Source organism: Pseudonaja textilis, chromosome 1, assembly GCF_049901715.1.
Source record: "Pseudonaja textilis isolate UNSWEBS1 chromosome 1, rPseTex1.2, whole genome shotgun sequence".
NCBI lineage: Eukaryota > Metazoa > Chordata > Lepidosauria > Squamata > Elapidae > Pseudonaja > Pseudonaja textilis.
In genome coordinates this window covers 171957449-171981436 of record NC_141990.1, presented here as the reverse complement: position 1 = coordinate 171981436, position 23988 = coordinate 171957449, and the positions used below count along the sequence as shown (strand labels likewise).

At 37.5% G+C, this 23988-nt stretch overlaps 1 protein-coding gene and 1 long non-coding RNA gene across 3 annotated transcripts; one reads left to right on the top strand and one right to left on the bottom strand.

The window, feature by feature from the left end:
* Positions 1 to 14390: 14390 nt before the first annotated feature.
* LOC148127930 (uncharacterized) lies at positions 14391 to 18196 on the bottom strand. Its single transcript, XR_015740698.1, has 3 exons — positions 17789 to 18196; positions 17256 to 17317; positions 14391 to 15680 (listed from the first exon to the last, which is right to left on the bottom strand). It is a non-coding gene; the product is annotated as an uncharacterized LOC148127930 (long non-coding RNA).
* Positions 17939 to 23904, top strand: C1H2orf69 (chromosome 1 C2orf69 homolog). 2 transcript variants are annotated; one of them, XM_087919741.1, is made up of 3 exons: positions 17939 to 18289; positions 20584 to 21258; positions 21997 to 23904. In XM_087919741.1, the coding sequence occupies exons 1-3, from the start codon at positions 17939 to 17941 to the stop codon at positions 22018 to 22020; spliced, it is 1050 nt and encodes a 349-aa protein (XP_087775867.1). In that variant the 3' UTR covers positions 22021 to 23904. The 2 variants fall into 2 exon arrangements, with proteins under 2 accessions (XP_087775867.1, XP_026552625.1); XM_026696840.2 differs by having other exon boundaries at positions 20584 to 23904.
* The last annotated feature ends 84 nt before the right edge of the window (positions 23905 to 23988 follow it).

Sequence of the window (23988 nt, the reverse complement as noted above, 5' to 3'; positions counted from 1 at the left end):
CTTCTCTTGGTAGTCTGTTTCTCATTGCATATCTTGTATAAACATGGAACACTTCATCCATCCCATCCATCATCTTCTCTTTGGTTATCTCTAGTGCTTCTGCCAGTATTTCTGTCATTATTTCGGCAAGATTTTCACCTTTTCCTTCTACATTTTGAAATCTTAGGTAGAATTCTGATCTATCAATTTCCCATCCTAATGGTTCACACCTCCCTTCTCAACATCACTCATTCGAGTATCAATATCTCCAATTTTCTTGTCTCTTTGTGTATCTTCTTCAAATTTTTAAAATCTGTCTTCATATTTCATCTTCATCTGTTGAATATTTTCTACTTTCTCATCTGTCTTTTCAGTTCTTTGCTCAGTGTTCTCCATTCTCTTTTCAATCTTCTGAATTCCTTGCATAATCATCTGTAATGTCACTTCCTTCTCTTTCTCCTGTTGTAAGATTGTCTGTATTGACCATTGTCCTCCAGATGGTGAAGAGGCTATTGGTACTGAGGAAGCTGGGGCTGTTGTCTTTCTGCTCATCTTGTAGTACTTATCTGTAAAGAAAGAAAGAGAAAAAAGAGAAAAGGAAAAAGGAAAATAAAAGGAGCACAGGCAGGCATTTGCCACTCCAAAAAATAAAAAGGGAAAATAAAAGGAGCACAGGCAGGCATTTGCCACTCCAAAAAATAAAAAGGGGGAAAAAGTCTTCAGGCACTTGTATACCTTAATCCAATTATTTCTCTCAATAAGAAGGAAAAAAGGAAGAGAACAAAAAATAAAAAATAAAGAATCTACATTCTAGTTCCTGGAATAAAAGGTTGAAATCCAAATATAAAAATCTAACTGAAGGAGAAGTAAAAGAGGGAGTGAAAAGTAACAAACAGTTCAAATGTGAAGCCAGCCACTGCCGCTGAGTATCCAAGGCTGTTAGATAAACCAACTCAAAGTTTTTAGTTCCAGTATTTTCAAGGTCACTTCAATCTTCTTTCTTTCAATTTCAATTTCAGCTCCAGACTCTAATTATCTATAGTTTCACAGATGGACAGCTGCATAAACAATCTGCCATGCTCATCCCACTATCTTTTCCAGTGCAAAACTCAGAATCCTTGAGTATAACACGGATGCATAAACAAATAGAAGAAAAAGAAACAATATGTCCAAGCCTCTAGATGGCAGTGCTACTTTTTTTTCCTTCACTTTCACTCCCACCTCATGTATCCAATGCCAGGAACAAAATAAAATCCTTTCTTTTAAAAAGGAAATAAATCCCAGGTCAAAAAGAAGAGTCTTGGTCAAAACACACTTTCAAAAAATTGTTATGAAAATACAAACAAGAATAAAAAATGTAAAAAAGGTCGGGTCCAATTTAAAATTAAGAAGCTTTGCCAAATTCTAAGTTTCAATAAAAAGGGGGAAAAAAACCTTTCACTTTAACTAGCTTAATTTCGCGACTTAAACTCTTTTCTCTTCACTTTTTATTCACTTTAAGTCTTTCAGGGTGTTCTCTTCAAGAAATAATAAGTAAAAGTTCATCTCACCAAACTGTCACACTTTCTTTCAATCTCTTCCATTCTGGAGCTGTCCCAGCTTCAGCAGCTTGAATGGCTGCCTCTCTACCGCTGGCAAAAGGGCTTTTCCTGGATCAACCAGGGACTTTGTGAGGTCCCTGGGATCAACAGGATGTGCCCTCCTCAGTCACCATCTCTATGGGACCGTTTAGGTCTCGTGGGACCATCCTCCAATAGAGATATCAGTGGCAATATTGGAGCTTCAAGATTGTATGCTGTACCGCCAAGATGCCAGCTCCACCCCCTCCCAAGATTAGAGAATATTAATGTAATGAATATGACTGTAAATATCAACTGTATTGCACAAGATATTTGTACTCAGATGACACATCATCAAATGGAAGAAGATATGTTTGTAATAAAAATAAAATAAAAAATTTAATTTAAAAAAAACGAAAGGTGGACTGGATATATCATTCTGAGAGCTTCTATATATCCCTTCCTATAACAACTGGGCAACAGAACATTCATAATTCCTAATAGTAATTTAAAAATACAAAGGTGAATGAATTCAATTGTCAGAAGAGGGCTTGAATCCCAAAGAATAGCATCTGGTTACCCACATCTGAGGAATCTCAAAGAGGACAAAACTTATGCCTCCTAGTGGTCTGTGTATTAGAGATTACAGGAGTCAAATACAGCACATTTAGAAAATTCAGGAAAATTGTGTTGCATAGTGGGAGACTGATTGATCAACTCTTTCAACCTGCTTACATGACGTCATTTCACTTCTTCATGGCAAGTAATAGAATATGTTCTTTAGGTGCAGAGGGGATGACAGTGAGGCAAGAAAAAGCTCAACTATCAGGTGACTATTTGGATTAAAGAGGAGAGGATTCCTTCTATTCTTTATGATAACTGGCATTATTGTTCCAATATTATCTACAGGCTTATAAGAATAATGCTGTTTTGATATGTTAGTTTAAATTGTAGTCCTGATTCTTGATGATGGGAAATTCAAGGCTAGAGTGAGAAATCAAAAATAATCCCACAAGGCAAATGGCAAACATCTGCAGAAATAATACAGATGTGTCCATAGATTCAATAAGACTTGAACTCAGCTTCCAGACAGCTTTATGCTCATATTTATTTTGTAATTTCCAAAGCCATGGAGGTAAGATGGCAAACACAGCTTGGTGCCTATCAATGTAGAAAACTGAGTACAGCCAGCTCACTCAAAGTTAAGTTGAAAGCATTTAATGCTATACTATGGCTTCAAGGTTTTATTCCCTCATCCTTGAAATTCTGAGTCATTATCTTTATAGTTTATGACCCAGACCTTGGAGAGAAACAAAGAGAGTGAAGAGAAAATAATTGGAGCTTTTAAGGCCAGGTTACTAAGGTAGAAACAAAGTAAAACAAATGTATTAATTAACATCTGGCATTTATTCCTTTTTTTGCAAATGCAAATCCAGAATATATGTGACATTGCTTTAAGAAATTACTATGAACTGTATTGTTAAGCTTTGGTTAAAGAATTTTTGTGGCAGGTTTGCGCCTAAAGCAAGAGGAATTTAAAAATTGATTTAAACAAGCATTTTTATTAAACAGAAATATGTAGACAGTTTTGTTTTATACAGAATGCTTCCAATTTGGGGAAAGTGTTTTTCAGCAAAGGACAAAGGATCAGTCTTGAAAATAGAGGGAAGGGAGGGGGGGAGAGAGAGAGAGAAGTCAGCCAGAGGCAGAAGTAAATCAAAGAGTAGGAATGTGTGTGTGTGTGTGTGTGTGTGTTCATAGATTTTTATGGGTACAGGTACGCCAAGACCTGCACATACATACATACATACATACATACATACATACATATATATATATATATATATTTGTTTTCTTAAGTTTTTGCGGGTACTTACATGTATGGCATTCAGCTTTGCTCGGGTATTGTCCCACATCATTGTAGTTGTGCTCTTAAAGTTGTAGCAACGTTTCAGCAGAATCTCATCTGCCATCATCAGGCTTCTGTATAGTGTTCATCTGTGAGTCAGACTTTTACAGTGGTTTCAGATTTAAATTTAGGGCAGCCTATTGCTGTGCCAGAATGGTTTTTTTTCTTTACCCTGATTGGTTGGGAGTCTTGGTCTGTGTTTATTGGTCTTGGAGTTTGCTGTGTTCTGCTTGGTTGGTGTTTCTAATATCTTCTGTCTGTTTTTTGGCTCTTTTTGTATCTTGATTGGCTGGCAACATTGTGTTACTTTATTGGAGGCTTTTAGTGCAGCTTGGCTCCGGGTAAATGGACGGCTATCATTAGTTAGGAAGCTAGGTTTCATCTGGGTGCCTGGTTGGAGTGTGTTTGAGCTGGAGGTATCAGGTGGGATCTGTCTGTGCCCAGGTGTTTGCCTGGCTTGTGGTGTGGAGATTTTTTGTTTGTGAGTGCAATCCCACCACCACCCAGCACAGATAAACTCCGTGGCTAAAACACTAATTACTAGAGCCAAATGCCTGGCAGACAAGACACACATTAAGACTGAACTATGCACCCTGACTAAAGTACTGACAGCCAACGGCTTCCACAAAAGCAAAATCACTGGCTGGATCCACAAAAACACACTGAGACATAATAGAGACCCAGAAGATGAACAGACCTATGGAACAGCTGTCCTGCCCTACATAAGAGGTACTACAGACAAAATTAGTAAGATACTGCACAGACATCACATCAAGACTGCCTTCAAAAGAGACAGAAAAATAGCAGCCATCCTTAGAAACCCCAAAGATAAAAATGACCTGGAAAACCAAGGCATATATGAAGTCCCCTATGCATCATGCCCGGCCACATACATTGGACAGACCAATAAAAGAACAAGTACCCGCCTGGATGAACACAAAAATGCAGTCAAAAAGCTGGAACACACTTCCTCACTAGTCCAACACATGGAAGCCACAGGTCATAGCATCAACTTCAATGGCACCAAAACCCTAGCCACTATAGAAAACCCCAGCCACAGAATCATCAGAGAAGCCATAGAGATTGAAAAAAGACCAGAAAGCATGAATAGAAGAGATGATTCCACCAGACTGTCAATCATTTGGAAGCCTGCACTCACAAACAAAAAAATCTCCACACCACAAGCCAGGCAAACACCTGGGCACAGACAGATTCCCCCTGATACCTCCAGCTTAAACACACCCCAACCAGGCACCCAGATGAAACCTAGCTTCCTAACTAATGATAGCCATCCATTTACCCAGAGCCAAGCTGCACAAAAGGCCTCCAATAAAGGAACACAATGTTGCCAACCATTCAAGATACAAAAAGAGCCAAAAAACAGACAGAAGATATTAGAAACACCAATCAAGCAGAACACAGCAAACTCCAAGACCAATAAACACAGACCAAGACTCCCAACCAATCAGGGTGAAGAAAAAACCATTCTGGCACAGCAATAGGCTGCCCCAAATTTAAATCTGAAACCACTGTAAAAGCCTGACTCACAGATGAACACTATACAGAAGCCTGATGATGGCAGATGAGATTCTGCCGAAACGTTGCTACAATTTTAAAAGCACAACTACAATGACGTGGGAAAATACCTGAACAAAGCTGAATGCCATACATGTAAGTACCCGCGAAAACTTAAGAAAATATATATATATATATATATATATATATATATATATATATATATAGACCGTTTTTTAATAAACAAATTGTATCATCTTTTAAGATCTGATTCTCATATACAGAAAAGGGAATATCAATTTAACACTTAATATATGCATATCTAAGGGGAACATCAAGGATATTTATAGTTTATATGCTGTAATTTAATATTATGCGGCTTTAGCAGAAAACAGGAGTCACATTTCTACCATTCTTTACATATTTCTATACATTTCTACAATAAACCCAAATAATTATAAATCCTAATCTTGATGTCTATCTAACTCTTATTTTCCCCTAGCAATTCTTCAGTTTCTACTACTTCTCCCTCATTCTGTTTACTTGTATTCCAGTTTTATTTCCCTTGTTTCTTCCTTTTTAAATTCCTTTTGTGACCTTTTTATTGTACTTTACTGTCTAACCATTGATACCAAATGTTCCAAATTAAAAAGTATTCTGAGTCCTCCTTTTCCCTTAATTTCAGTGTATGCCTATCCATCTCAGCACATTCTAAGATTTTGTGAATTATAACATTATTAGATGTTATGACTCCCCTTCGAAATTCAAACGAACAAAACAGAAAGCAGCCGTTTCACAATTAAATCAAATGGAAAGAAGTCTTATTAGATAACGGCTGGCAGAAACCACAGCATAAATCTTACTCTGTCCGGCAAGCCAGTCCTGGCAATAAATCCTTAGCCTCAGAGCTCTTTGTTGTAACGTCCTCACTCAAATAGTCATTTTGTTCCTGGCGAAAATGCACCAGCCCAGCTGTGTCCTTTTATACCTATTAAGGCAACGTGCTAATTTACTGACTTGCTCTTCTCATTTGCTCCAGCTGATTTTGCCTTTTCAACCATCTTCTATTTTTTACATTTAACCACAAATTTTCCAAGTTCTCATCTCCACTAGAAGACTCTCTCAAAACTTCCCTGTCAGCCATTCCGGGCTGTTGATCAGATAAAGAACCAGAGGAGATCAAAGGTCCTGACAATTCTAATACATCAGGTCTGTCGTCCTTTGTCACGTCCATCTCCTCATCCTGGTTATCAGTCCAATCAGTAAGCCAGGCTGGTTCAAATTGTTCTGACGTAACCTCTTCACTTGAACTCATATCAATCACAGGAGCTGAATCCAAGCCCGGAGCCACAACAATTAGATGGTGTGGTGGACATTTTCCTAGTCTGCACCAATGCAATTCGTGCCGCTGTTAATATATGTATAATTAAATATCTAATTTTGGGGGGATACTTTTCTTTGATGATTCCCAGGAGAAACAATTCCGGCTTCCACTCCAACCTGCAGTGTGTAATTTCCTCCAGCCAAGTTTTTATCTTTATCCAATATTTTTTTTATTCTGGGCATAGTCACCAGGCATGGAAAAAGGTACCTTGTGTTTTTTTTTAATTTCCAACAATTTAGGTTTAGTTTAGGGTACATTTTTGCAAGTCTGGAGAGTGCTAGATGCCATCTATAAAGCATTTTATATAAATTTTCTTTATAGGTGACTGACTTTGTTAAAGAGAGGGTTTTTTGGCGTACTTCTTCCCAATCATCCAATTCTATATTGTGTCCAAATTTTTTTGCCCAAGCTAGCATTGGTCCTTTTACAATTTCCTCCTCTAGTTCAAAGTTTAATAAACAATTATATAATTTTGTTATCATTTTTTGTTCTGATTCCAATAATAATTTGTCTAATTGAGTTGTTTTTATTTCAAATCCAAATTCTTTTAGATCTTTTTTATATCTCGACTGTATTTGGAGATACAACCACCATTCTATGAGTATTCCTGCCATCTCTAGTTCTTGGACTGTCTTGAGTCTTCCCTGATTATCCAAAATTTGGTACTATTTGAGTTTTTTACTGATATCCATAGTATTTGGGTGAAACATTGTCTCCATAGTGGATAACCAACCAGGAATTTTAATACAGTGGTTCTTCCTTATTCCCTCCCAGATTTTGATCAATGAGTTTCATAAGATATGTCTAAAAAAATAAGAATGATTCCTATTCCTGGGGTCCCATATGAAGGCATGCCACCCTATTTGCATATCATATCCTTCTAATATTAATATCCACTTGTTCTCCAATTTAAGCCAATCCTTAATCCATATTAAGGACACTGCTTTATAGTAATTTTCCCAAATTGAGAGTCCAAAGCCACCTCTGCTTTTACTATCCTATAAATTGCTTTAATTTGTGCCTTTTTCCCTGCCCAAATTTCACAGTCATTTTATTCAGATCTTTGAAATTTTTTTTGTCTAATTTAATTGAAATAGTTTGTAATAATATAATAATTTAGATAGAATATTCGTTTTAATTGTGGCTATTTTCCCTAAGAACGAAATGTGTAGTTTACTCCATTTTTCCATGTTTTTTCCTATTTGTTGTATCAATTTTATATAATTGTCTTTTTTTAAGGCTGAGCATCTCACCCTTAACCAGATGCCTAGATATTTGACTTTTTAAACAATTTGGAGACCTTTTGTTTCTTCTAATTCCTTTTTATCTTTTACTGATAAATTTTTAACTAGCATTTTATTTTTTTCTTTATTAATTTTGAGGCCTGCTATTTCATTGAATTTCCCTATTTCTTGTAATAATATCAGGCCTGATTCTACGGGATCTTCAATTACAAATGCCATGTCATCAGTAAGGGCCTGTAATTTATATTCTTCCTTTTTGATTTGTGTTCCTTTTATTCTCTTATTTGATCTAATTCTTCTCAATAAAGTTTCTAATGTTAGGATGAAAAGCAGAGGTGACAATGGACATCCCTGCCTAACTCCTTTCACTATTTTAAATGGTTTCGTTAATTCCCCATTTATTAATACATTTGCTTTCTGTGTGGAATAAATTGTTTCTATCATTTTCTCAAATCTTTCTCCAAATTTCATCAATTTAATCTGTTGTATCATAAACCTCCAATTAACATTGTCAAATACTTTTTGTGCATCCAGGAAGATAAGGGCTACTTGGCTCCCTGGATGCATCTCATAGTATTCTAATATATTGATTATTATTCTAGTATTATTTCTAATTTGTCTTTCCAAGAGGAAGCCATTTTGATCAGGGTGTATTCTATCGTTTAATATTTTCTTCAACCTATCTGCCATTATGCTCATAAAAATTTTATAAATGGCATTTAGGAGAGATATCGGTCTGTAATTTTTAATTTGATTAGCCTCTGAGTCTTCCTTTGGGATTAATGTAACATAGGCCTTCTTCCATAAGTCTGGTATCCTAGCTTCCAACAATACCTCATTGCAAACTTCCCAGAATATTCCTTCTGTCAATTCTCCTACTTTTTTATAAAGTTCACCTGGTAGGCCATCCAGGCCTGGGGTTTTATTATTTTTTTGTCTTTTAGTTGCTTCCTTTAGTTCAGTTATTTCCTTATTTAATATTTCTTTTGCCATTAATGGGTGTTATGGTTCTTCTTTCAAGTACTCATCTATTTTCCTTGTTTCTATTGTTTCCTGACTGTATGGATTCTCAAAATATTCCCTCGCAATTTCTTTTTTCTTTTCTGTATTGGTTTCCTCAATTCCATTCCTATCTAATAATTGATGTATAGTTCTTCTCTCATTTTCTTTTTTAAATTTATAGGCCAACCATCTACCAGGTTTATTTGCATGCTCAAAATAATTTTGTTTTGTATATTGTAGGCTCCTTGCCAAATCTTCCTAGGATGTTCAATTTATGTTTTGATAATGCCAAATTATTTCTGGTTTGTTCTTCCCTTGGGCCTTTTTATAATTTATCTTCTAATCTCTTTATCTCCCTTATTAATGTGTTATGGGTCCTCCATTTTTCTTTGTTTCTTTTTGCTGTGTAGGCTATTGTAATTCCTCTTAGATATGCCTTCATTGTATCCCATAGGCTTTGCTCTTTTAAAACTAAACTTGATTGATTTTACAATTAAAACAAACGAATAAACACATACACAACATAGAAAAATAAAGAAAAATAAGAAAAATGAATAAAAGACAGTTCCATTATTGACAGTTTGTGGTTCCTTATTTACATCATTATTGCTGTCATATTTACAATTAAAGCTTAATGCGAATATATATTTACTACAGTTATAGCTTAGCCTCCTTTATAGTTTATTGTTGTTTATTATATTACCTTTGTTCTATCCAATCATACCAACAGTTCCAACTCCTGTAATATTCTGATGATTCTTTGTCTCTAAGTGCTAGGGTCAATTTATCCATTTCTGCACAACTTACTATTTTCTGAATAGCTATTTCCTCTGTTGGAATATAAGATTGTTTCCAACATTGTGCAAAAGCCAATCTAGCTGCCATGTGTATGTGTAATATTATGTATTTGGCTTTTTGGGTGAATTGTCTATTAAATATCCCTAGTAAAAAGAATTCTGGTTTGAGTTCAATCTGTTCAGTCGTAATTTCCTCCAACCATTTTTTAATTCTCCAATATCTTTGGGCTTCAGTACAGGACCACCACATGTGGTAGAATGTTCCATATTTTTTAGCACTTCCAGAAATTTTGATTCATGTTGGGGGAACATCTTCGCTAGCCTCGAAGGAGGGAGATGCCATCTATAGAACATTTTATAGGCATTTTCTTTGTATGTTGCCGATTTTGTAATTTTATTATTTTTGGTCCAAATCTTTTTCCATTCTATTAAAGTAATGCTGCATCCTATATTTCTACTCCAAGCTATCATATTACCTTTGACTACTTCCTCCTCTAATTCTATCTCTAATCGACCCCAAACAGTCACATGACCCAATCAGCGTCTGCTGGTCTGATCACATCACCTCTCCTTCCTTCCTTCAGTCAGGTATGAGAATGTCCTTGGTTCCCTTGGTATTGAGAAAGTATTTTATTTTGACTACACAAACCCAGCTATCTCTAATCCCCACCTCCCTATCCCTCGCCCCAGTGTGGTAAAACTGAAGCTCCAAAATGGCTTTGCCCAGTTACACTTCAGGGTTGACAGCTGCTGCCTCCACTCCTTAGTCCCCCAGTCCCTGCCATCTTCCACTTATCAGGGACATCATAGTAGGAACTACATTAATAATTTATATTATGGTTAATAATATTCTACAAGAGTAGAGAATGTGTTGATGCTTCAGATGTTCTCTTCTCCACTGGCCATGTTTCCTGGAGCTGCCACAAGCTGCAACTCAGCAAGCATGAAAGCCAGCTGGCTGACTTCGGGCCAGTAACTTTCTCTCAGCCCAACCCACCTACCTCAGAGGGTTGTTGTTTTGGGGAAAATAGGATGAGGAAGGTATTCACTGCCTTGTTATTTATGACAAACAATAAAGTCAGGATTAAAATATCTAATAAATAAATAACATTTAAATGGCCATAGGTTGACAGTCTCATGTGATGGGTGAAAATTGGAATGTTCAAAGTCTGCTACTTTAAGAAATTATTCCATATTCTTCCATTATTCCATATTCTTCCATCAACATCAATCAGCAGGAGAATGGGCATCAGGCTCAAGCATTGATGGATTCTGACATATGCAGGCATATTCATAGAGGCAAAATATCCTTACAGAATAGCAATAATTTATTATAGTTTTCTAACAAAAACATATAAATCTGAAAGGAGAACAGATATCTTCATAAATAATTTTCACAATGTATTCAAAAGATATAAAACTCTCATTTTAGTTGAATTCATCTCATGAAAACATATCTCATGTACACATCTATTTATTTTTCTCGATAATAGTTCAAAAGTGCTATGTCACTGCCTTCTTTGAGAGTGTTCATTGATAGTAGTGGTCTCTCAATCAAGCACTCACTAGTCCCAACTCTGCTTAATTTCAGATGCAGTTAGTTTCTGTTAAGGTGGCAGCCTACAAGATGTTGTGGTTCGCCAGCAGCAGGTGCGGACAGCAGAGATCTCTGACAGAGAGGACAAAAGAGAACCAGTCTGGCAAGGACTTGGACAAGGGTCCTGCGTATGATGCAGGGATGGGGCCAGGACCATTTGAGAGTGGGGTGCTGCCTTCGGAGCTTTTGGAGTCTGGCAGCAGTGAAGCAGAGGACCCCGGGGAGCCTGTGCCCAATGCACGTGTGCAGGGCTGCTTGAAGGAGAGAGCAGCTGAAGCAGCAAGGGAGACTCGGGAGTAAGGCTGGAAGATGATTGCCCCTCCCATAAGGGATAAAAACCAGCCCTCGGGGATGTGCTCTTTGTAGGAAGCAAAGAAGTTCTTTAGACTCTGAGTCCTCGTTGAAGCCCTGTGAACTCCAGTTTGTTTTTGAAACTTCTGTTGGTTGATATTTATCAGTAATTAGACTTCTGTTCTTGGCAGCCTTTTACAACCTTGAAAGGACTTGCTTTTGTCTCAGACAATTAAGTTTAAATGACTCTTGGCTGGGAATGCAAAGAATTCCCAGCACTGCATTAAAAAAAGGCTTGCCTTTATAAACAGTTTGTGTTTGTTTAATTTGAATAAGGCTTGGGTCAGAATACAAGAATCCTCTCCTTATGTGCAACACTTGTTATGCTATTCCCCAAGTAGGATGGCAGTGGTCAGTGACTACTATCAATAGTAGCTGGAATCAAAGACTCATTTATTGGCTGTTCAGGCTGGCCAACTTGTCTTACCACCATTTTGCTTTTGCCTCCTTAAAGACATGGGTGCACTATGTAGTAGCATCAGACTGCTCAGCCATAACTCTAAGTTCTTCAACTCTATGCCCCCTGCAAGTTTAGCACAGAGCTAAAATACCGAAATTGTCGAATGACACCATCATATACACTTTTCCTTCAAATCCAAATACAAAGTTGTCATATGTTGCCTTTTTAAAGGAAAGAGAAATTGAAAAACCCAAAATACCGCACTGCATTACTGTACTGCTTAGTTTCCTTCATAATTCTGATTTAATTTGATGTTTATTCAAGTTAAGCTGTGAGAGAATGAGGGGTAGGAAGAGGAAAAATTAGGAATGAGAGAGCCCTTTGTTCAGACAGCTCTTCCACCCCTACCCCCAATTCCTTCTGCTGCGTTACATTTGGGGAATGTTTCCCCTGCTGGCTCATGATAGGTAGACAGGCTGGAGGATTCAACCATTCACTTTGCTTATTATATGCTACAGCTACACAATCAGGACACCAGTATGTGGCTTTGAATAGAATAGAGGTTGGAGAAAGATTGTCAATGGGGACAGCAAATTTTACACCAATAGAGCTTTCTGCTTATTCAAATACAAGTGTATAGCATTTTAAGTCAAAACTGGGAAAGATCTTTACTCTCAGAAAAGCATACATAAGATTGCAGCCAGAATTTCTTAAAACATCCCCTACAAAGGAATTAAAAATATTTCAAAACATTTCATATTTTTTGTTTCTGGGCAGTCAAAAGAAATAGATATCACTCTGATAGATCTGTTATAGTTACAATCAAAAATTATATTAAGTGCTGTTGTTTGGAATCATCGAGATCTTCTAGAGGGTGAAAAAGACTAAAAAAGGTTGAGAAGGGAAATAAAGGGTCAGCTATACTAGACTTAATTCTTACTAACAGATGACATGATAGAAGCAGTTGTGGAACTTTGAGGGAGAGTTACCATGTTATATTGAGATTCAATATAAGGTAGACACAAGCAATAGAACAAAATCAAACTTGTGTCTTAGACTTTAAGAGAGCTGACTTCAATAAACTTAGAGGGAGGTTGGGGAAGATTTTATGGATGAAAATCTTAAAGGGTAAAACAACTCAAGAAGCTTGGGAGACTCTGAAAAATGAGATTATAAAAGCCCAGTCCAGCACAATACCACTGAAAAGGAAAAATAAGAGATCCAAGAAACCAGTATGGCTGTATAAAGGACTGTGTAAAATTGAAAGACAAAAAGGACATGTATAAAAAATAGAAAGAGGAACACATAGCTAAGGCAGCATATACAAATCTGCAAAGATAAAGTCAGGAATGCTAAGGCTCATAATAAATTAAGACCTGAAACAAATGTCAAAAATAATAAGCCTTTGATTAGATGTTTGAAGGGCATGGTCTGAGGACATCTGGTTGAAGGTTAGCAGGCTTGAATCTAAACAGGAACAGAAACTGAGTGGGAAACCCCAATGTACCCTTGTGAGTTCCATGGTGGAAGGATGGCCAAATATAAATGCACTCAGTAAAATAATATAATACATAACTTAAAACAAAAGCTATTGTCAAATTTACCAAAAGGGTTTTTTAAATGGAGCTAATTCTAATGCAAACAGAATGAAGTCACTTGGTTCAAGCCTGGCAGGTGAAATTTTGGTGCTCTTCTTACTTGGACATATAGATAGTTCTCCATAAGTACAATGATAAAATAGGTATTTATTGAAAATCCAGCAAAAAGAACTGTTATATCAAGAACTGGGATTTTGCGGCATCAGTCTTTAAGAAAATGCCATTGTGTATAGCTTCTATTTAAGAAACAAATAAAAGTATTGCTGGTCTTTCATTTAACTTCACACCAACATAAAGGGGCCCAGAGGGCAATTCACAAAACTCAAAGGCTTCAGGACTTCCCTTTTCCAAAAAAAAAAAAAAACCATTTCCTTACATACTGAACTTCAGATCCAACCTCACAGAAATACTAGAAAAAATATATAGACACCACCACTGCCTTGAAGTATTAAAACATGCTAGTTAGAGACTCACAGATTAATGGTTTTCACTTGTGTAACAGATCATTCAAACCACATTCAAAAATCCTCCCCAAACTGAAAGGCTGCAATTTGGTGCAACTTCACAAGCGCACAGCACAAAACTGCTGACAAAAATATAGCTAACATAAAATCAGAAAGCTGGATGGGGACGCAGGGTATCATTTATTTAAAGGGTGGGGAATCTGAGGCCCTCCAGATGCTGTTGAAATGCAACTCCCAGATACCCTCACTATTGGTCATGTTAGCTGGAGCTGCCAAGAGTTCTAATTCAGAAACATCTGGTAAGCCAAATCCTACTCTTCTTATAGGCAGAGAAATCATTCAGTGCACAATATCTGTTGATTACAATTATTTGGAATAGGTAGTGTCAACACTTGTCAATAAAATCATAGCAAAATATATATATAGAGAGAGACAGACAGACAGACACAGAGACAGAGGGACAGACACACAGACAGAGACAGCAGCTCTCTTTGTCTGGGATCACAACTATAACATAAACATGGAACAAAATGCATTTCATTTAAGGAATGGCAGATAGCCGCAAAATGTAGAATACAGGTAAACCTCAGGTTATGATAGTAATCGGTAATTTCATGATGGCTCTCTAGAATTGATTTCCAGCACAATGGTAGAATAAAAAAACATAGAAATACTACCGAGAATGTTTATGCAGTTCCGGGTCAAATTAACTACAGCCCGTACTTGAAAATTTAACTTAATAAAATTGTGTTTCAAGGGCAAGATGACAACTTTTACTGTTTTGTAAACTGATAGATACTCTCAAGGATACAAAAATTATTCCCTTCCTTAACCTCTAAGACAAAGCTAGCCTTCCATTTTGTCAGTAATATTATCATTATATATGTGCTATCACTTACCACGATTAAAGCTACTCATTTTTGCTTTGTAACACAAAGCATAAAAAGATAGATACATTGTATGTCTTTGCTTACTTATATATAGAAATTCCGATACATGATCTGATCAATGACAGGCATATATTCATTAAGTTTCTAACCAGTATTTTTCTAACAGAATATGCTCCTAATAATGTATGAAGAATTAAAAAAATAACATAGAGAAGGTCTTCAAGAATAGTGAAGTGAATCGTGCCTGTGCAGCCTCTCTGTGATCCTAGACGGCCCTCTAGCTTTCCTCTAGAGGAATTCTGCAAGATGAAATGACACTAGAAGATGCCCAAAGCACCACAGGAGGAAGACAAAAAGCAAACCTTTATTAAGGCTTACAATAAGAATGGCAAAACAGGCTATTTCTTCATTCTTACCATTCTCATAGCTGGCAACCAGCAACTCTATTTTGGGAGGCTATGTCTCTTCTTGGCAAAGAGAGAGAGACTGGGGAAACCCTTGCAGGAATACTAGGTGCACTACTTACTCTATTGATAAAATTAATCAGATCCAGACAGGCTGATCAATTAGAACTGGGCTGGCTGTGCAGGTCTTAGTAACTGACTTGAGGCATGATCTTGTTCAATTATTGGTAAGAGTTTCACCTGATTGGTCCTGAGGAAATGGGCAGCATTTTTGGGACTGTGATTTCTTGCCACCTGTGCTTTAGATCCATGTCTCTCCTAGCTGGTGAAAGCCTCTTGGGAAGTGATGCATGCTTGGATACAAGATATGGTAAACTCCTCTTTGGAGAAGATGTTTGCATTTAAAGAGGGGATTGACTGTCTCCTTCCTAAGAAGCCGTCCTTGGATCCAATGGTTCAGAATGATTTCTTTCCAATCTCCATCCTTCTCTTTTTAGATTGGTTGTTTCACAACTTCAAAGGGCCCTGAAGAAAGCAAATTTTCTGGATTCTTTCTAGTCAAACTTCAGGCGTGTCAAGTATTCATTCTATGTATTCCAAGACAGATAAAATAAGATATTATAAACACAAACAAAAGCTATTCTTCCTCAGATAAATATGGCTATAGTTTTAAACCTGGAGCTAACAATGGATTCTGGGGCTATTAGCTTTCTTTTGGATAGATATCTGCAATATGTCTGCAAATGAATTCCTACATTGGAAACTATATTTGTGCTATTTTATATATCAAACCAGATCTCAGTACATTTTGTCCGGGGGGAATCAACTCTCCTTTCTCCATGAAGCTCTTCTGCAGCTCATATGTATATTTATTGTGAAACTTTTTAAAGAAACTAATCCTAACAGAGAGCCAGCATTGTTGCCAAATAAAATATTTATTTTTTTCCAGTTTAATTTTGTAAATCAATCTTATAGTCAATATCAAAAAAGTTTGCTGATTTATACTATTCCTATAATTATGAAGCTTAAATACAGTATAAAATAACCAAATGATAAGGAGCGAATTTGTCATCAAGCTACAACTACAGTGCCATCTTGTGGTGAATTAAAAAATTCCAGTAAAATATACTGTTGTTACCTTTTCATAATAAGAATTAATATTTTTTGTCAGTTAAGTAAGGATTCTACTTAAGCTTTATTGCATCAGCAAAAGAAATAGCATAATATTCAAAAGAATATTGCTATGATGCAGAAAATAGGAGGAGGAAGGAGTATTAACCTCCTTGAGTTGTTTATAAAAATAATAAAGGTAGAAAATGAATAAGTGAATAAGTAAGTAAATATCACAAAGGGAAAAAATGGTGGGATTGAAGTTGTTCTGGAAGAGAGAAATAAGACTTGCAACAAAATGTTACACTCTATTTTCACATCAGCTAAAGTGCTCCTATTATGTACAAGTAGTCCTCAACTTGCAGCCATTCAAGTGACTATTGGAAATTACAGCAACAATGAAAAAACAATGACTTACAACTAGTCTTCACACTTATGACCATGTAAAAATCCCCATGGTCACATGATCAAAATGCTTGGCGGCTGCCATATAGTTATGATGGCTGTAGTGTCCCAGGGTCATATGATTGCCATTTGGGACCTCCTCAGTCAGTTTTCAACAAACAAAGCTAATGGGGAAAGCCAGATTTACTTAATGACCATGTGACTCACTTAACAACTGCAGTGATTCTGTTAACTGTGGTAAAAAAGGAAATATGATTGTATGCCCACTCATCCAACAACTGCCTTACAGGCAACAGAAATTCCAGTCGCAATTGTGGTCATAAGTAAAGAATTATCTGTATTTCAGGTAGCTATTCCCTGTAGGATATAATATTTCTTTTCATTCATTTCATTCCCCAATTTATAAAATAAACATTCAACTTTCTGTGACTTTGAGAGCCTACTGTTATTTCCCAGTGCATTATTTTGATGCATTAGTTTATACCCTTCAGATTTTTTTATGATAGCTTATATGTATGGGTTGGAGTAGACAGCTGTCTTTCTCAATAGTCTGTTTTAAGTACTTAACTGTTGACAAGTAACTCTTCGGTTAAATATCAGAGGAATGAGTCTATTCTTATTAAAGATCACTCTTGCTCAGAAGATACCTGGAATGGAGTTCCGTAATGGCAGTTTAGGTTTTACTTATCCTGGATTGCATTTGAAAGATCTGAATGGCAAAAAGAAAAGAAAAATAATCATGGCAAAAAAAAAGCAAGTGACAATTACAAATTGATTAGCAAATATGGTTCTTATGCATTTATGGCGGGGTCCCTAAACTCTTTAATTCATCAATTTATTCATGAAATTTCAGATTGCTTACCAATCCATAATTATATGAAAAACCCTACTTTAATAGTACTACAAATAATAATAACATCCACCTTTGAAGGTTAATATTGATCATTTTGGAAAACCTTACTTTTTTATAAGGAAGGCATTAATCAACCAAACTGACACTGTATATAACTGGCCGACTGAAACATTTTTATCCACTCTCCTCTGTTCCTAGGACCCCGCCTCTCCTTCAGCTCCGCCTCTTTCTTTCAATTTCCCCGCTCTCCTTTTTGCAGCCAACCAGCGGAAGCGACTCGGGACGACCAATCAAGGCCCTCTTTCGCTCCTCCGCCAGGAAACGCACCTCCTCTCGCCTCCCACTGGCGCGTGCGCACTCGTCTGTACGCCGCCTCGGAGGTGTGAGCAGGTCGGGCCCGTCGATTGGTTGGCGCGTTTGTTTGGGGAGACCTTGGAGGCCTGGCTGGTCGCGCGGGGCCAGAACGTTAGAGCCTCCATGAACAGGTGTTGTCCACCTGTAGCCTCGGTCGTGAGGGGACTCCTCGGCTCCGTTTTTTTCTGCCTGACACGGACTATGAGCCTCCGTGGAAATCCGGCTGCCTATCTGTCGGGGGCCGCGGGCGGCAGCAGCAGCAGCAGCAGCAGCAGCGGAGCGGGCTCTGACGAAGGAGGGAGCGCCTTCTTCCTGCCCTCGACCTCCTCGCCGCGGCCGCGGCTGCTGCGGCTATCGGAGGTGCCGGGCGACGAGCCCTTCAAAGCCAACGACGCGCTGCTGCACCTGCCCCTTTCCGCCCCCGCGACGGGGCAGGCTCAGCATCACGTCGTCTACTTCCCGGGGGACGTGCAGGTAGGAGGCGGGCGCCAGAGGTCCGCAGCGGCTTTTCTTCGGATGCGCGAAGCCCGCGAGGAAGGAAACGCGTCGCTTTGCACGCCACGCGTGGAGCCTGGGGGGGAGGGCACCGCGTGTTTCGTGGGTTGTCCGTTGGGATTCGTCTGTGGCTCAGCCGCACGTGCGAAGGCAGACCCCGAGGGGCTTGGCGAGCAGCGAAGGAACGGCGCAGCCCCGATAGGTACGGCGGCAGCGCCTGGCTGTGAGCAACGATGCGGAGGAACAAGGCAACCCAAGATACGCCAATGGCCTGGAGTTGCTTTTGGGGTGCACGGACGCGGGGGTTTCTCCCTAGGACTTCTGTTGTAGCATGACTTGTGCTTTGCTGGCAAAATTCAGGTCTCTGAATTAAAACTGAAAGGGAGGGGAATTTATATTGTTGGCCGGTGTTAAGTCGGGTGAGGGTCATCAGAAGAAACCGTGACCTCTTTTGTAGGCCACGATTGGCACTTAAAAATCTGCCATTTCAGAGTTTTATGGGCACACCGTTTTAGATGCTCCTGAAAGTGAAAATCAAGTCGAAACTCTTAAGGAATGTGCTGGATAAAAATCAGGTTTATTTGTTTTCTAATGGAGTCTGTAGATATCTTGCACAAATCTTGACTTGCACCAGCGATCTTGCCAACCTTTGAGTTGCTCTAGGTTGTTTGTATCATTTTTAATCCAAAAAGGTTTTCCATGGTGGCCATTATTTATTCTTATTCCACAGTAAAAGAAATGAGGCTGTTGTCTCTGTGGTGGTTGTGGGTTTTTTTCTCTTCCCGTGGCTAAATTGGTGGCAAGGAGAAAAACCAGTTATTATAATTACAGCTCAGCAGAATGAATCAGGTTTGAGCCAGCTGAAATAAAAAATATACAATACTTAGCTCAGAAAAGGTTAATAATGGAAGATAAACGATCGTCATATTATTGTAGAGAAATCAGAGTTTCAGTTTTCTAAGATGCAAATTGAAATAGAAGATATTTGTCTCCATTTTTTAGGTTGGTGTTAATGATGCTGCATATCTACCCAAATTCCAGAGTATTTTGTAACAAATGGAAGTGTTGGAAGATATCCTAAGTCATTTTAGCTTTAAAGGCTTTGATGGCATTTAACATCATTGGGCTGTAACTCAATCTTAGAAAGATGAAGCAGCTTCCAGAGACCAAGACTTGTCCATCTTTAGTTCTGAATGGGGTTATACAACCCGAGGCAGACTCATTGTGCAATCTGGAAATCCTCCTAGAGTCCTAGACTTACTGCTCCTGTTCAAAGAGCAGGTGGCAGTCATGGCTAAGAGCCTTTGCACATCTTCAGGTGATACACCAGGTGCACCCATTCTTGGGTCAGAAGGCCCTGCTCACAGTAACTCACACCTTTGTAATTTCTCATTTAAACTAGTACAACATGCTCGATGTGGGGCTGTCCCTGAAGGGCATTTGGAAACTTCAACTGGTCTAGAATGCAAATGGTAAATGGCACAAGATATATAGCACCCGTAACCCCATTTCTTCATGAGCTGCATTGATTACCAGTTTGTGTCTGGGGGCAATTCAGAGTGCTGGTTGTCACTTTTAAAGACCTCCATGGCTTGGGGCCAGATTATATGCGGGACCATCTTTTTCCAAGAGTCTCTACCCATCCAACTCTTATCTAGCAGAATGGGCATGCTGCAGATCCCATCAGCCAAAGAGTATCAACTGTTGAGGACTAGATGACAGGTTTCTTCTGCAGTGGCCCCTGCTCTGGAACTTCCTCCCTTCGGAGATTAGAAAGTCCCCAACCCTGTTCTGGCTAGTTCCAAAGCCGGGGGTACTGAAGATGTTAAGGGCCACGTTTCCTGGCTTTATTGCTAACACTACACTGGCCAAGTATCTCAGCTGCTATGTATATTCAATTTGCATGTTTTTATTGTTTGATTGTTTGAAAATACTTTAGTGTTTTAGGTTTTTTTTTTTACTTTTAAGCCACCCAGTCATTGAGAAATTGAATACATACATACATACATACATACATACATACTTACATACATACATACATACATACTTACGTACATACATACATACATACATACATACATACATACTCAGTCAAAAAAATCAGATAAGTTACAGTAGACTGGAATATCTTAAAAGGGACAGCTGTATTCATTTCAAATGCATGCATTCATCAAATTTTATTAGAATAAGTATGTGTTATTTCTACTCTGCATGTGACCTGCAGGTTTTTTTCTAATAGTTTCCTCTAAAATAATGCCTTTATTTTATTTCAGAACTATCATGAAATTATGGCTTGTCATCCAGAGAACTTCCAGTGGAAACAATGGTGCTTAGAAAATGTTGCAATTATTCTTGGTCATCGTTTTCCAGGCAGTTACATTTGGATTATAAAATGTTCCCGAATGCATTTGCACAAGTTCAGCTGCTATGATAATTTTGTGGCAAGCAATTTATTTGGAGCACCTGAACATACTACTGACTTTGGAGCCTTCAGACACCTTCATGCCCTGCTAGTTAATGCATTTAAACTTGCTCAAAAATTTTTGGTGTCTCAGAAAAACATGCACGAGTTCAGCGACAATACAGAGGCAGTTTCTTGTGAATTACCTACTTTTGCAACTAGTAATGGTTGCCCAGCAGCAGAGAAACACTGTGAACATGTTAGCAATTCTGCTGTGAGCTTTAATGAGCCTTCTGCTATTGGTAGAAATTCATTCACATTAATAGGATTCAGTAAAGGTTGTGTTGTCTTGAATCAATTACTTCATGAACTGAAAGAAGCAAAAAAGGACAAGGATATAGATGATTTTATACAAAATATAAAAGCTATGTACTGGTTGGATGGCGGTCATTCTGGAGGAAGTAATACTTGGGTAACATACCCTCATGTGCTGAGAGAGTTTTCACAGACTGGAATTTCAGTTAATGCTCATGTCACACCATATCAGGTATTTGATACAATGAGAACATGGATTGGAAAAGAGCACAAGAGATTTGTACAACTTCTTGAGGAATTTGGTGCAAATATAAATAGCCAACTTCATTTTGCTGATGAAGCACCTTCTTTGGAAAATCACTTCAAAGTGCATGAAGTATTTTGATATGTTAATAATGCCATTATACTGTATCTGCAAAATAGATCTTAAACTTCAAGTTTAATTTGTGTTTTGTTAACACTTGGAAGAGGAAATATTGTATATGACTTCTAAGATGAATTTGATGTGTCTACTGCTTGTAACTGAAGTCACCAGAAAGTTAGTTTTTGATCTGAACAAGGCAATGATGAGAAAAACCAATTTAAGAGCAAAAAGAAAAAAAACCTTACTTCAGATTAATGTTATAGGAAAGATTTGTCTAGAATTATAATGAGCAAAACTTTCAAGCATAGGTATAAAAACATCACTTTCAAATTCTTCTAAATTGATGAAATTTATGTTTTGTTTTTGAATAAAATCCTGTTATTTAGATGGGATAATTATTAGAATAGCAAAGCTACTCTAAACATTTAGTACTTTAGCACAAGCAATGCAGTAAATTGATTATTTTGACAGTATTTATCTTCATTGCAATAAGTATATATTAACCTTGGGAATAAGGTGAATAACTACTGTACTGTTGTGCCAGAGAGATGCCCTGCAATTTCTAACCATTGCAAGCATCTACAGATGTTGTATTTTTTTTTTCAGGGGCGGGCACTGGAAGAGAATTGAACAACTTTGTGTGTGAGACCAAAAATGTACACTCTCACGTGGTTCAACATTCCATATTAATGATGAAAGCTTAACGCTCAATATAGTGTTGAGCTTTTGTAACTTGAGACTGTTAGAATTTTTACAACTGTAATTATTACTTTGCTGAATATAAGCCATGTAATTAATTATATTAATACTGTAAGTTTTGCAAAAATGATAGTAGCATATAGTTATTATTTATAGCACAGGAACATCAAGCAGCATTCTCTTAAAAAATGGCAATTATGTGAGAGAAGGATCACCAGTGTAAAACATTTTGATTTTCTGTAGTTAAAAATTAAAGTATTAATCCATCAGTGCAATTGATCAATACTTTTATACATTCTTTGAAAGCTAATTACTAGAAACCAGAACACTATCTGAAAATGGAATTTGGAGAATAGAGAATTCACCTGAATTTTAAATGATTTGTGAAGACAACAGGGTCCCTTAAAACAATTTCCCAATCTTTTCAGCTTTGTAGCCCTGAAGAGGGAGGGTGGATGGTTCTGTGCAGATGGGGTGTGTGTGCATGCACTTGCCTGCTGCTTGTGCAAGTGAGGATGTGCGTGCACACTCTCCCATCACTTTCTCTTACCCAGTTCTGAACAGCTCAAGGCCTGGTAGTGGGCCATGGCCCAGGAGTTGGGGACCCCGCCTTAAAACTTGGATGAACAAAATATTGTTGAAAGATAAGCTAAAATTATTGCTAGAAAAAACTTACGTTAAAAGTCAAAGACTATGTCTAAATTGTTTTTGCTATAACAGAAAAGGTTTGATAATTTTCATAGAATATCCTCCTAACTACATTTTTCCATATTATTCCATTCTGTGTTTTGCAAGAAGGACACCCTTCAAAAGTAACTTTTTAAAATGGGATAGAAAGTTAAGGTAGAGGAATCAATACAAATGGAGATCCTTATTTGCGAGAGTAAAAACTGCCTGCTTACTATCTATTGTATAAGCCACACAGCTTTTGAACATGAGTAAGCTATAAAATTATTGTTTGGTTATAATCGGTGGAATTTAATGATATGCTTGTTCCGTGGAAGCCATTTTTCCTTCTCTGGTGTCGTGAGAGAGCTGTGAGAATAAGAAAGTTGTGGTTTGTTAGCAGTAGACCTTTAGCATAGACTTTGATGCCATCTCATACTATGTAAAGATGATGCAAGTTTATCACCTCAGTATCAATGTGAAATGGCTATTTGTCCTGATCCAATAACTCACTGTGGGTGAATTTGAGATATTATGTACACTGACCCCTTTTTATTTATTACCCTCACTTCAGCATTTCCAAAGGGATGTGCGCATGGAAGAGGGAAAGCTAGGATGTTAAGTAGGTCAAATCTCATGTTGTTGTTTGTGCAGCCAAAATGCAGGGATTTTTGCTTTTCATACCTTCCAATGAGATTTTTCCTATTGTTGCAATTTGAAATCTATTCTGAAGCAATCTTCTTCGTGTTTTAAAAATAACATTCTGGTCATCTCCAAATTAGTCATTTAGTCCTCTCCAAATTAAAAGTCTACAACCAAAATATCCAGCTTTTACTAGACACTATTCACATATTGCTTCACAATAGAATTAGAAGATGCCAGAAGAATAGGTGAGTCTTACAGTATTCTGAAGAAATTAATTCAGTCTACAATTAGGATATTATATCTATTTACTGAAATGATGTCTAGCAGTAAAGTGAGTTCTTCCGTTTCCCAAATTCACTCTTGAAGATTGAGAAAGATTTGGGGCTGAAGAAAGGGAAATAATATATTGAATGCCTTCACTACAGCTCATTAACTTTGTCACAGTGTAAGATATACTGAATTTTCTATGCCAATATTTTCAATGTGAAATATTTACCTTTGAAAGCTGGCTTTATAAATTCATTTTATGTTTTTCTTACAGTAGATACTGACATAAATTGAACTTTATTTTTCTGAATGGAGTTAAGA